This window comes from Asterias rubens, chromosome 3, assembly GCF_902459465.1.
Source record: "Asterias rubens chromosome 3, eAstRub1.3, whole genome shotgun sequence".
Classification (NCBI taxonomy): domain Eukaryota; kingdom Metazoa; phylum Echinodermata; class Asteroidea; order Forcipulatida; family Asteriidae; genus Asterias; species Asterias rubens.
In genome coordinates, this window is record NC_047064.1 from 994,916 (window position 1) to 1,007,867 (window position 12,952).

The 12,952-nt window shown below is 38.3% G+C and overlaps 1 protein-coding gene across 3 annotated transcripts in view; it reads left to right on the plus strand.

Moving 5' to 3' along the window:
• The first annotated feature begins 1,693 nt into the window (after positions 1 to 1,693).
• Positions 1,694 to 12,952, plus strand: part of LOC117287728 (semaphorin-5B-like) — a 92,678-nt gene continuing 81,419 nt past the window's right edge. For all 3 annotated transcript variants that reach the window (XM_033768231.1, XM_033768232.1, XM_033768233.1), the window contains exons 1-2: positions 1,694 to 1,792; positions 7,184 to 7,229. In XM_033768231.1, coding sequence (XP_033624122.1) covers positions 7,188 to 7,229 — 42 coding nt within the window. In that variant the 5' untranslated portion in view covers positions 1,694 to 1,792; positions 7,184 to 7,187. The remainder of the gene's footprint in view (positions 1,793 to 7,183; positions 7,230 to 12,952) is intronic.

The window sequence follows — 12,952 nt, forward strand, 5'->3', positions numbered from 1 at the left end:
ACACCAAGACAGTTCTGAATGTTGAGAGGTATTCTCAAGATATTTTGGGTACTTGGTAAGAATGTCGTCCTTTCCTCTGTTCACCTGTCGCTGAGCATCAAGCTAGCACCCCTTCCAATTAGCAAGGCGTACGTGCAGTTGACTGTTAACCATTCACAATACACTCAATACACCATGATTGTCGTCCAGGTAAATTAATGGTTATATTGTGACCCGACACTTTGAACGATTCTCTCAATTCAAAAGTGGAATTTCTCAATTTACTTGGCTTGTTGACAGAGCCAATTGTCCCGGTCGCTTTTAAAGTTTTGCTAAGGTTTATTTTTTTCAAAGTTTTCGTCGGCTTTGTTTGACATTTACCGGCTTTGACGTGAAAAACGCCCAGGCCAACTATTGCCCACAATTACTGAATTCTTGTGCTATTGTTGAGATTCCACTGCAAATACCAGTTCTTGCTTTGGATTTCTAGGGGTCATTTAGAAGGCATGAGCTTTGAAAACTTTAAGATGTGTGATGTGATGGAAGACATAGACGATGTACTTGAGCATGTATTGTGTGCTAACAATGAGGCAGTGTTACGGGCAAGAATGCTCTCAATGAAATTGTCTTTCAAACCCCAGAGGGGAAGGTACTTTTATAAAATCTAATTTACAAATTTACTCTACCATTATCCGCAGCTTTATCCTTTAGGACTTACGGTAACACACAAAAATATGTCAAAGTGAAAGATGTTTTGTCTAACAATGAGTACTTATTTAGTCATGTTTAAAATATTTAGAAATTAATTTGTTGAGAAAAAAATCATTTGGCAGGATGCTTTCTACTATTACCGTCTTTGTAAAAAGTAGGCTTTTTGAAAGAAAGAAAAAAAAACATTTTTCCACCAGCGTCGTTACCAAAGTCCAACTCCTACCGTCGGCTACTCTCCTATATTCCCTCCCTCCCTGGCTCTCCCTTGACCAGTTAAGACTCATGCCCTCTTTCAATCGGGCCTGCAAGTTCAATCTGATAACAATCTATACTTACACCTACCTCTGCCTATGATCATTGGATAAGTTTATCAAAATATTTTGTAAAAGTTATTCTGCCAGGACAATCCTTTCACAAATCAATACTCTTTGATCTTAACCCTAGTTTGTTGATAACGAAACACCCTTGAACAAGTGTATCCAAACTTGCGCTGAATCTTTGTACAATTTACACATATTCATACTTTATGAATAACTTTTTCTAAATTGCAATTTTTATTTAATTGAAAATTTAATATCAGCGTTGGCACCTTTGCTATTGTGTAAATACTTTGCACTGTAATAAACCTTTCTTCTCGTTTCGCCTGACCTCAGCTTCACCTCAATAATTTTAAGTTATCTTTTTATTTCTGAGCAAGCATTTTAAAAAAAAAGCTAGTCAAAAAAGCTTAGAATTATTTAAACAAGTCTGGAACCATAAAAATACGTTATACCAAATGTGTCTGTTTCTCTCTGCGCGTACCGATTCAGGGGAAAAACATAGTATCCGGCTTTGAGGGTCAGCAAACTTTTTGAATAAATTGCAAAGGTCTCTGATAAAAAGTCCGTCCCTTGTGTTTAATCTACAGGCTTTACTTTTTCTTTAGGATTAAACTGTTTGAAAATGTGTATGAAATATGTCATTGTCTTTAACGAAATGTTTATTGTTTGTATTTTTCAGAATTATTGAAATCTGATTTGAAGTCGTTTGAAGTCAAAGGAGTAACGGATTACTCACAGCTCGTTATTGACAACTCAGCAAATGAACTCATCGTTGGTGCAAGGTCAGTCAAAGTTTTACTTAAATCTAAACTCTAGAAGTTTGAGGTTCCCAAATCAGCAGCGACTATTGCTAGATGTTTTCCATATGTGTGTAGTTCCATCATTTAGTAAACTTGCCATTTGTTTTTCCCTATGTTGAAAACCAAATGGAACATGAGTAATGCATCCTTTAAAAAAAAACTAATTATACACTTGATGTTTCTGTTGTTTAGTTCTACACCTCCATTAATCGTAAACACTCATAAATTTGCTTTCAAAGTTTGTTTTCCTTTGCATTTGGTAGAATTAACTTCTCAAGTTCTAAGGCAAGAAGTAAATGCCAATACTGTTAATTGCAACTATAGTTTAATAATTTTTATCTCATATAAAATTTTAAAATGTATCATAGGCATTTAACCATCTCTGCCCAAAATAACAATGTGCCCCAAATGGTAAAAGTTGTTGTATTTTGTTACAATTAGCAGTCAGTTCAAAGCCCCTACTCTGCTGCACTTTGCTGTATTTAGCACTTGTACATTAGCCTTGACATGTCCATGTGCAATCCCAGTCCCAAGCAAACCTTGCTAATTTATGGGTAAATTAGCAAGGCATGTCAAGACTGGTGGAGACACTTCACTTTACAAAAGAGTCAGCTGTTCCACTTTGCTGCATTTAGGAACCTTTTCAGTTCAACTGTGTTGCAGTTTTCTGCATTTATCTTCAGGGTGTTCGGAAAACACCTGTATAGGCTGGGAATATACCAGTAACATCAGTTACTAATTGCAGTTACTCAAATTATTGCAATTATCATATAGATTATAGTTACAGTCAAAGTGTACCAAAGTTGTAGAACCAAACATTGTTTCCAATCCACTTTGCCGGAGGTTTCAGGTACCATTAAATGAACATGTCACATAAATTTCAAAATAAACAACCTCTTGAAATAAATAAACAAATGTCCCCCAAGGAGTGCCTGCTTTGTTTTGACTTCAGGACCCATGAGGTAGAGGCCAAGGGAACATCTTACCCAACACCAATCTCCTTTCGAGGTATTCCCCAAGGTGAAGCCTTCAATTTTTTTCCAAGCGTAAAATAATCACCCATTGTCCTCCTTTTCAATTTTTCAAAAATGGTTTTCTGAGTTGTCCTCACGCTTTAGTCCCAAGTACAAAAAATACTTTGTCAGCAAAACATATTTGACTCACATGATGCACCAATATATGAGTCCAAGAAAAGACTAACTCCGGGTGCATGTGATTGCATATGCTGTAATAAATGGTGAATGTTTCTGAGGCCCTTAGGGTGGGATAACAATTTATATATATGTAGTTAAATCAAGTAATACTAGATAAAGACAGTAAGGTTTGTGGTTAGGTGGTAACACCATATAATACTTCCTGTGGACAACCACAACTCTTTAGAGAATATATTTCAATGATATTTCTATAAAGCTTGCTTTGTAGATTGTTTCCCCTCAAGGCTGAGTTTCAAAGCATCGCTCTACATTACAGAGAATATGTGTGTGATCATTATTCCAAAATGAATGTTGAAATTTTTTAACTCTTCGTGCTTCTCTCATTTCAACTTCCGGATTATTATGTCGGATTAGGACCCCTCCCCCCCCCAAAAAAAAGGAAGTAGGATAGCCTTGTTTCCAAATTTTTTTTAAATAACCCACCAGTGGGGGAAGTTTGAAATAGTCCAGAGGAAATTTTTGGATCTTTTGAGGGAAGATTGAACTGTTAGTGGGAAATCTTGACTTCATGCCTACCTGTGTTGCAAAGTTTGAGATTGTGAGACTGTATGGAGTCTTCTATCATCACTTAGAGTTGAATTTCACAGTGTTTTTACCTGTAGGATGTTTGTTAGAGAATAACAAACAGAAGCTGTGTTTGTATAATGTGCCCATCAGCCTAGAGGAAGGCGTGGGGGTCAAAGTGGCTGTGGCCAGGCTCTTGTGGTCAGACCCACTGTCATCAGCTATCAGATGTTAACACCACACTGTGGTCAAAACAAGATTGTGGTTTTCAATCAAAATTGAAACTAATTTGAGGAGAACTTGGGTTCTGTTCTTGATGTAGTGTATCAAGTAATTTTAAAGTCAATCCCTCTTAGTCTGTTGTTGTTAAACAATCTGGTTTAGTGTTTGACTTGTGGTTCCGTGTTTGTCATTATCAAACAGTTTAATGAATGGAGGAAACACAAAGTAAAAATGCATGGAATCTGAAACCAAGGAAGCTTATGAACAAAAGTAATCTTACAAGGCCTAGTACAGAAGGTAGATGCTTGGGATTGTGTCTTGATGATACCAGCATAGAATTTGGCTCACAGTCAAAGTTTGTCATGAGATAAATATTTGACTCTAGGGCCATCACATGAGAAAGATAGAGGTAATATTACAAGCAATGCCATCTTGAAAACTTGGAGATCTGTTTTCAATCTTTCTCATGACATACTATATGACTGTGCGGCAAATTCCATGCTTGTAGCATCATAGCCTTAACTCCCAAAATATTTCCCTTATCTGCCTAACTAAGTGAAAGTGAAGAATACTTCATGTTACTAGATTTATTTAGCATACAGTCATAAAATTGTGTTTTAATTTAGAATGTACTATGCTGTGATGCTTTAGGTCAAAATTTATTAGGTCAGAAATAATAGAGTTGTCTTCATACTATTGTTTAATTCCAACAATTTCTTGTTGCTGTTTTTTTCTCTGAAAAGGTTTATACAAAAAACATTTGAAATTTTAATGCGGTTTTTACCTCCCATGAAGTGTTATATTAGTTATAGGCGCTTGGTTCAGGTGCTAAGTTCAGACACTAAGAATGCAAACATTGCCACCTCGAACTTCCCGTTTTTTGTTTCCATGTTCAAAAAATCTTTTCATCTATTATTGTGTCTTTCCCATTGTCCCAATTTCCGGCTGAGTAACTCTAGTTGGTGCGTCTAGGCTAACATACTGCCACCATTGCTTAGTGAAGTAGAGAGACCTTTATGTCACTGTCCCCTTTAGCCACTCATAAAAATTAAAAACCTATCCACTCATTTTTCTGTCGTCAAACACCAGGGGGTTGCTTTTATGACAGATAATATTCATTCAGATAAACAGAACTTTCTATAAAATCGAAAAACTGACAGTCCTTAAATTTTCCTCCAGTTAGAATTAGAGGAATGACAAGCTGTTGTTGGGCTATTATTATTTCAGAAAATAACATCAGTGTTATTTATTTCATTTTATTATTATTCCTGTCAACACATAAATCTTATTTTATATATGACCCAGTTTTAGGTTTAAGGACTCTTTTTTCCATTGTTGCAAAAACCATTGGTTTCCAGTTGAACAGTTCATTCTCAAACTATGTCAAGTTTGTGTCTGATACTGGTATGGTAAAAGGACAGTAACCCATGTTTTTGTGTGTAAACCTTTTGTGTTCATATATTATTGGCGGCAAACAACCACAGATTTGACAAATTGATTTTCTATTTTACTCCCTTGCCTTGAACCTCTGTGGTCCTAGGTTCAGATCTTACATACATCAGCCCGCATAGAGCCTTGAACCTCTGTGGTCCCAGGTTCAGATCTTACATACATCAGCCCGCATAGAGCCTTGAACCTCTGTGGTCCTAGGTTCAGATCTTACATACATCAGCCCGCATAGAGCCTTGAACCTCTGTGGTCCCAGGTTCAGATCTTACATACATCAGCCCGCATAGAGCCTTGAACCTCTGTGGTCCCAGGTTCAGATCTTACATACATCAGCCCGCATAGAGCCTTGAACCTCTGTGGTCCTAGGTTCAGATCTTACATACATCAGCCCGCATAGAGCCTTGAACCTCTGTGGTCCTAGGTTCAGATCTTACATACATCAGCCCGCATAGAGCCTTGAACCTCTGTGGTCCCAGGTTCAGATCTTACATACATCAGCCCGCATAGAGCCTTGAACCTCTGTGGTCCTAGGTTCAGATCTTACATACATCAGCCCGCATAGAGCCTTGAACCTCTGTGGTCCCAGGTTCAGATCTTACATACATCAGCCCGCATAGAGCCTTGAACCTCTGTGGTCCCAGGTTCAGATCTTACATACATCAGCCCGCATAGAGCCTTGAACCTCTGTGGTCCTAGGTTCAGATCTTACATACATCAGCCCGCATAGAGCCTTGAACCTCTGTGGTCCCAGGTTCAGATCTTACATACATCAGCCCGCATAGAGCCTTGAACCTCTGTGGTCCCAGGTTCAGATCTTACATACATCAGCCCGCATAGAGCCTTGAACCTCTGTGGTCCTAGGTTCAGATCTTACATACATCAGCCCGCATAGAGCCTTGAACCTCTGTGGTCCTAGGTTCAGATCTTACATACATCAGCCCGCATAGAGCCTTGAACCTCTGTGGTCCCAGGTTCAGATCTTACATACATCAGCCCGCATAGAGCCTTGAACCTCTGTGGTCCCAGGTTCAGATCTTACATACATCAGCCCGCATAGAGCCTTGAACCTCTGTGGTCCTAGGTTCAGATCTTACATACATCAGCCCGCATAGAGCCTTGAACCTCTGTGGTCCCAGGTTCAGATCTTACAAACATCAGCCCGCATAGAGCCTTGAACCTCTGTGGACCCAGGTTCAGATCTTACATACATCAGCCCGCATAGAGCCTTGAACCTCTGTGGTCCCAGGTTCAGATCTTACATACATCAGCCCGCATAGAGCCTTGAACCTCTGTGGTCCCAGGTTCAGATCTTACATACATCAGCCCGCATAGAGCCTTGAACCTCTGTGGTCCCAGGTTCAGATCTTACATACATCAGCCCGCATAGAGCCTTGAACCTCTGTGGTCCTAGGTTCAGATCTTACATACATCAGCCCGCATAGAGCCTTGAACCTCTGTGGTCCTAGGTTCAGATCTTACATACATCAGCCCGCATAGAGCCTTGAACCTCTGTGGTCCCAGGTTCAGATCTTACATACATCAGCCCGCATAGAGCCTTGAACCTCTGTGGTCCCAGGTTCAGATCTTACATACATCAGCCCGCATAGAGCCTTGAATGTGGACTGGTTTCAGTCACCTCTGTGGACCCAGGTTCAGATCTTACATACATCAGCCCGCATAGAGCCTTGAATGTGGACTGGTTTCAGTTTATACCTGAGTGTGTTTTCCCCAATCGGGGTTTTCCTCCTACTTTTGTCTTGCTTTATATTCTACTACCACTGAGTAGATGTCGGAATTCGGGAGACTTCTCAGTTCTGGAAGGAACTGTCCTGCTTATACCTGGGCGCAAGGTTGAAAATCGGCCCGGGCTACTACTTAAGTTTCTTTATGGACTTCTCGTTATAAACTTGACTAACTTGACTAACTTTAACAACCAATGACCTTTAACTTCAATCCGTATCATTGACTTGTGTTTACCCAACAGGGATATGCTGGTGAGGTTAAGCCTGGATGATCTCTCAATAATCCAGGTAAGTGGATCAGGGTGGATTTAGCTCTGTTGTAAAGTTTCAATTAAATACCTCTGAGGGTTGCTTGAATATGCAGTTTAGAGGAGAACTAGAACACTTGACATGAGGACTAACTAAAGAGAAAAATGTGCTTTTCTTTGTCACCAGTTGGTTTGGGTAATGTTTTACCCAGACAGAAGGATTTGTTTTATACCGCTTTAGATTTGGATGTTTTTTGTTTTCAGTAAAACTAAACAACTTAAATTGAAAAGAAATACCTACCCATTCAAACGATCAACCTGATAGGCATTGATATCAATTTGTGACCGTTTTCAGGAAGAGCCACATATGTTAAAAAGGACAAGTTATTGATTAATACAGGAAGGGGTATTCATCTCAATAATTGCATGTTGCGTTTTCGGTGAGGACAGCCTCTTGCCTCTAAAAGAATACATTGCAAAAGCAGAGTGGCAAAGATGTAGGTTAAATAGTTTGTATGGCTGCACGAAGAGCCATATATGTCAGAATGAGAATGATCATGTGACATGTGCATCCCTTTGCATGGACAAACATGTTATTCAGTTGGGAGAATAATTAAGAAGGTAATCACACTTTTGGGATTTCATGAAGAGACACGTATCTTTGATTAATTACTCCTGGCAATTAGCCAATATTTTATAAGAAATTTGTGAGTCAATTGAGAGGGTAAACTTATACAGAATCATATGAGAGGTTTTAAACTGCAAATCAATGCTACAGTAAATGGCAAATTTAAGCTCAGCACAGTGTCAAATCCCAATCGCGCCTTTTGACACATGTGGCTCTTACAACAGTGTTAATATCGTCTCTGAAATGTTTTTTTAATGTTCATTGTGTTCAAGACTCCTTTGCCATATTATGTATACAACATTCTCTAAAAGCTAAATTAGGGTTCTGTCCAATGAAATGACAATCCCCAGTCAACGATTGATTAATACAAGAATACAGTTTCACCATTATTTTGTCCGACTGTTCAGAGAAAACTTTCTGTTTATTTCCACAAGTTAATTCAAACCAGGAGGCTTTGTGATCATGACCCCTGTTCACATAGCAACCTCCACACCTTATTCTTTTCAAAATTATTTATTACCCTTTGTTATTAATTCCCCCATTCATCCAAGATATTTACCTGAATAATTTCTCTATGAAACTGTCTCTCTGAAAAGCTGCAAAAATAATTTTCTGTTCTGCCTCCGGACATGTGTGGTCAAGCTAGCAAGTATACCCCCCTAAACAGATTCATTATGATTTATATTGTATATTTTAGCCATCGACACTTCACAGAAATAAATCAGGACTTAACAATCAGCAGCCGACAAATGCTTTGACCATGACAAGCTGTTACCATAACAGTCACACATGTGTCTTTCATCCTAAAAACATGCAGTCAGTAGCAAGCCCCTCTGTAAATGTCAGGATGCTTATGGATAAAGGCCATGCAGCAAGCTCCTCCTCCACACTAGAAAGGGAAGATAAACCTCCTGTGAGGCAAGTTCATGGGGAATCTTCGCTAATTCACTTGGCACCAAGAAGAGGAGGAAAGCCTGGGGATGGGGCGACTTCAAAGATTGAATCATTTGTGAAGACTTTATCAAAGAAATCCACGCGGCAGCAGTAGAATATTAGTATGACAAGTTCTGAAAATAACACAATCTACCCAGCAAGTTGATATACACATGGTGTTACGGCAAACCCAATATACATAGACTTCCTTCTCACTTTGGGCAGTTGAAACATTACTGCTGTTGTTTTAAATATGTCATCTGACAGGACAGAAGAGAAGCTTGTATCAAAGCCGATTCTGTCTATGGTTAAACCTTGGTCCAGTCTGACTTTATTAATTTGGTTGACCTAGTCTGCTCACAATCCACATTTATGAGATTCTTAAAGTTGAGAAAGAACATCTGCAATAGGTTTATTGAATGGAAGTAATTAGTCATGGTGTTTCAGCAGAGGTTGATGTACATGTATCAGATAAATTGATTCAAAATTACAAATAAAAGAATGCAGGAAATTGCACAACTTGGCTACTGTATTTATGAGTGTTTCGTTGGGTTCGAATCCCACTCAAAGTGCTTGTGTTTGTTCCGTCACCACCAAAGTTGTTTTCTGTGTACTCTTTTTTTGTGGGATACAACGAGAGTGGACCTCATTTCTTTTTACTTTCTTGATTGTACATTCTGTTGCCTGGAAATTCTGTCATGTATGAAAGTCATTAATGTAAGATCATGAGAGAGTTTCCGCGTAGTCTGGTAACTCTCAATAGACCTTGTATGGAACCTTGACTGAATATCTGGCTAGTGGACTTGCCTTGAAAAGGTTGTAAGATGGTGCAAGTTCTGGTACGATACCCAGGAAATGTCATCATGATACTGAATTTCAGTCTAAATCTTAAAGAGAGTGCAGGTCATTTCTATTCTGAATCTGAGACACGTGTTCTCTGCACCTCTTTGAGATTACTCCAAGATGGCCACACAAGAGGAGGAGATGATGTAAAGTTAAGACAATTCTCAAGATGACTCTGAAGGAGTCAATCTCTACCATCATTTAGAACATTCCCACCGGCCCATGATGAGTATGAGGTGATGTGGTGTGACATGGCTGGGACCCATTAGACTCCGATGACATTTAGGAGATTTAGTCCGATCAGCACACCTGTTTTCGAAACTCATACATCTTTAGTTACTAAGAGTAGGGTGAAGATGCTGGTGATGTCACCAATAGGGTTTATGGATTCAAACTGATTCGTCATTGAGACCGTTGATGGTTGAGAATTAGCTTTAAGATGACCTTTTCTTAATCTTTGTCACTGGAGATAGCATGCTGAGAGATGGTAAATCGTTACCTTTGAATGAGTGGGTTGCAATGTATATATAGGCCTACAGAAACACCCGTCATACAACTGGAATCCACAAACTTCACCAAAATAAATGTTTTTATTTTTATGCCTGGCGGTTGGCGAAGCCACCAAAGGAGCATCCAGTTTCTGATACACGTCATGATAACTCAAGTTGGTTCATGGATTGGTCTTGGGTTCCCCCAGAAGCTTGTTAGTTGTTAACTCCCCAAGTCAAATGTCAAGAAACGGACCAGCTTGCAGGGCATTTGTGTTCACTCGAAACTTTTTTTTTTTTTTCTTAGAAAATAGCAATATTACATTTCAGAACTTAATAGTTTAAGTCCACAATTACTATGTGGATGTTTAAAAGTTATTTGAACAATCCATGTTTCCATATTTGCTTTCAATTCATTCACATCAACAAGTTCAGTTCTCTTTGTATTGCAAACCCCATATTTTTAATCGGACACTTCTCTGGCATCAGTTGTTTCCACCCACATTCAAACTGGTCCTGAACATCATGGTCCTGTAATATGAAATTCAATTTGAGAGCATTTCAACAAGTTGTTCCTTTCAACAGCTGGATTTCAAGTTCTTAAGGGTTTATATTTCAGAGAGAGATTTTTCAGTCAAAAGACACAGAAGAATCCGGTCAAGCTCGTTTATTTGAGGACTAGTTGAAAATTGATATGCAGCATCTGGGAATTGTGTGATTTATTTGACGTTTCTGATTCGCAACAGTTTGTTACTATTTGAAGGTAAAATAACTTCTGTCTGGTAGGATTTTAGAGGGTGGAAAGGCAAAGGACAGTTAGTTTGGTTCTAAAGGTGCCTGGGACTGCTGAGAAGCTTATTGTTTAAAGCTACCACTTGAAGCCAAAAAGTATTAGACCTAATAAAAGAGCAGATCAGGAATATAAATGTAGGAAGGCATCCCTTTTGAAAAGGTTATCAGTTCAAAGTAGCCTACATTGCTGTCTCCAAAATGTTTTATGTCAAGTCAAAAATCTTCTTTTTTGTGGTTTATTACTTGATAATTTAAAAACAATCCTGTAGAAGTCTTGTTGTGACTCTTCTATTTTTTGACATCCAAATTGCTTAAAAGCTCTACAAGAAATTATCCTTTTAAGAAAACCTTTCTTGTCATACACTCTCTCCGTAGAACCTCTTCAGCTCATAACTTAAGACTGAAATTGTTGTTAGTTAGCGGTAGACTGAAATGGCTTGGAAGGAACAAACAAAAGAAGATGGAAACCCTTTCATTATGACAGATCTTGTAGAATCTAATTCGGGCACAAAGCTACCGACAAAATATAACCCGAAAATGATGCATCTGTAGTCTTGGACTCTGTTATCTATTAAGTCAATTACTTGTTGTCTTTTGGTTCGAATGTTTGAGAATTGACAAAATATGCAATGCAACTTAAACTGCCTACTTAAATATCTTAAACATTTCAAGAACTAATCTTTATCTGTAAAGCTATCTTAAAATAGTATCAGTGGTAGAGTGTTTGTGTGTATTTTCTTTTGAAGTAATGCAGAAATTGAATTGAGACGGACCTTCAAAGAGTTGCATTGATTAAAAACTTTCGCCCACGTCTTCATGATTTGTGTATGATATACATTTCCAAATGGTATGATTTTATAGATTTTTCTCCATCATGAAAACACATCAAGGAACAATGTCTAACCACATCGGTATTTCTAAGATGTATTCTTAAAACATCTGTAACTGTGAACTTTCCGATTGTACGTCATAGACTGCCTCAGACACACTCGTCATGCGCAGGGATTGAACAAAATAATGAAGATGTTATAAGCTCAATTAGCTCCCTCACAGAGGTCAAAGGAAGACCGCTCATTGGCTGATAATTGTGTGTTGCACGTGCACTTGTTTTCCTAATCGAAGTATTGTATGATTATAACCTATCAACTGCTTTGGGGTTTTTATTTTTATTTTTATTTTTTTAGGTCTTATATAAAGGATGCCATTTTAGTCATATTCATATGAAGTCAAAGTTGAAAATTAGGCAAAATTTAGTCAGTAAAATGTTGAAGGAATCATTTTATTTTGCATACCCAAGTGGACGAATGTCACCTGACTGAAGTTGAACTTGTAAAAAGTCAATATTGATCAAGTTAGAGTATCACACAACCGTGACAAATGAACAGGCAAAAAGTTAGTGGGTCTAACTTTCACACAGTGTTTTGTGCGCGATGCAGGATCTCACATCGTAAAAGTCACACCTATCACAAAAGATCCACGGGTGTTTAAACAATTCTTTACACCCCCTTTAATCCAATCTGTATTTATCCATCTGTGAAGTAGTCATTGAGATTTGAGTAACCAAGCACCTGCCTCCACCAAGGGCCTCCATGGATTAAAGGGAAGGTTTGGTTATCACTCTTAACAATAATGGCAATAAAGACTTATGGTTAGAAGCCGATACATCAGCTTTCAATAGTATAAAGCATTTTGAGAATCATTTCATTAGGAAGTAATGTGTTCTTGTAAAAACGTATAGTTTTTATGTCGCAAATTCTCAGATTGTGTATTCCTATCACAGGGATTATTCTTCTCGCATGGACATTATTATTTGCTCCGGATTTTGGGCGATATCTCAAAAACGCGACTTTTTGAATGAAGTTTTTAGTGGTTAGTTTTTTATAGACATTGCCATTTATAGGGTGCCTATAGGATTAAAACAATCGAATGGTTCAAAAAGCCAGATTTATACTTTGCCTTTAAATAGCGTCAATGGTAATCACAACACCAGATGAGACATGGAGGTATTCTGCAGATGCAATTTTTAGTCAAGAAAGAGTTTCTGATCTGTTTGGCTCATTAGGAAGATCAAACATTTGT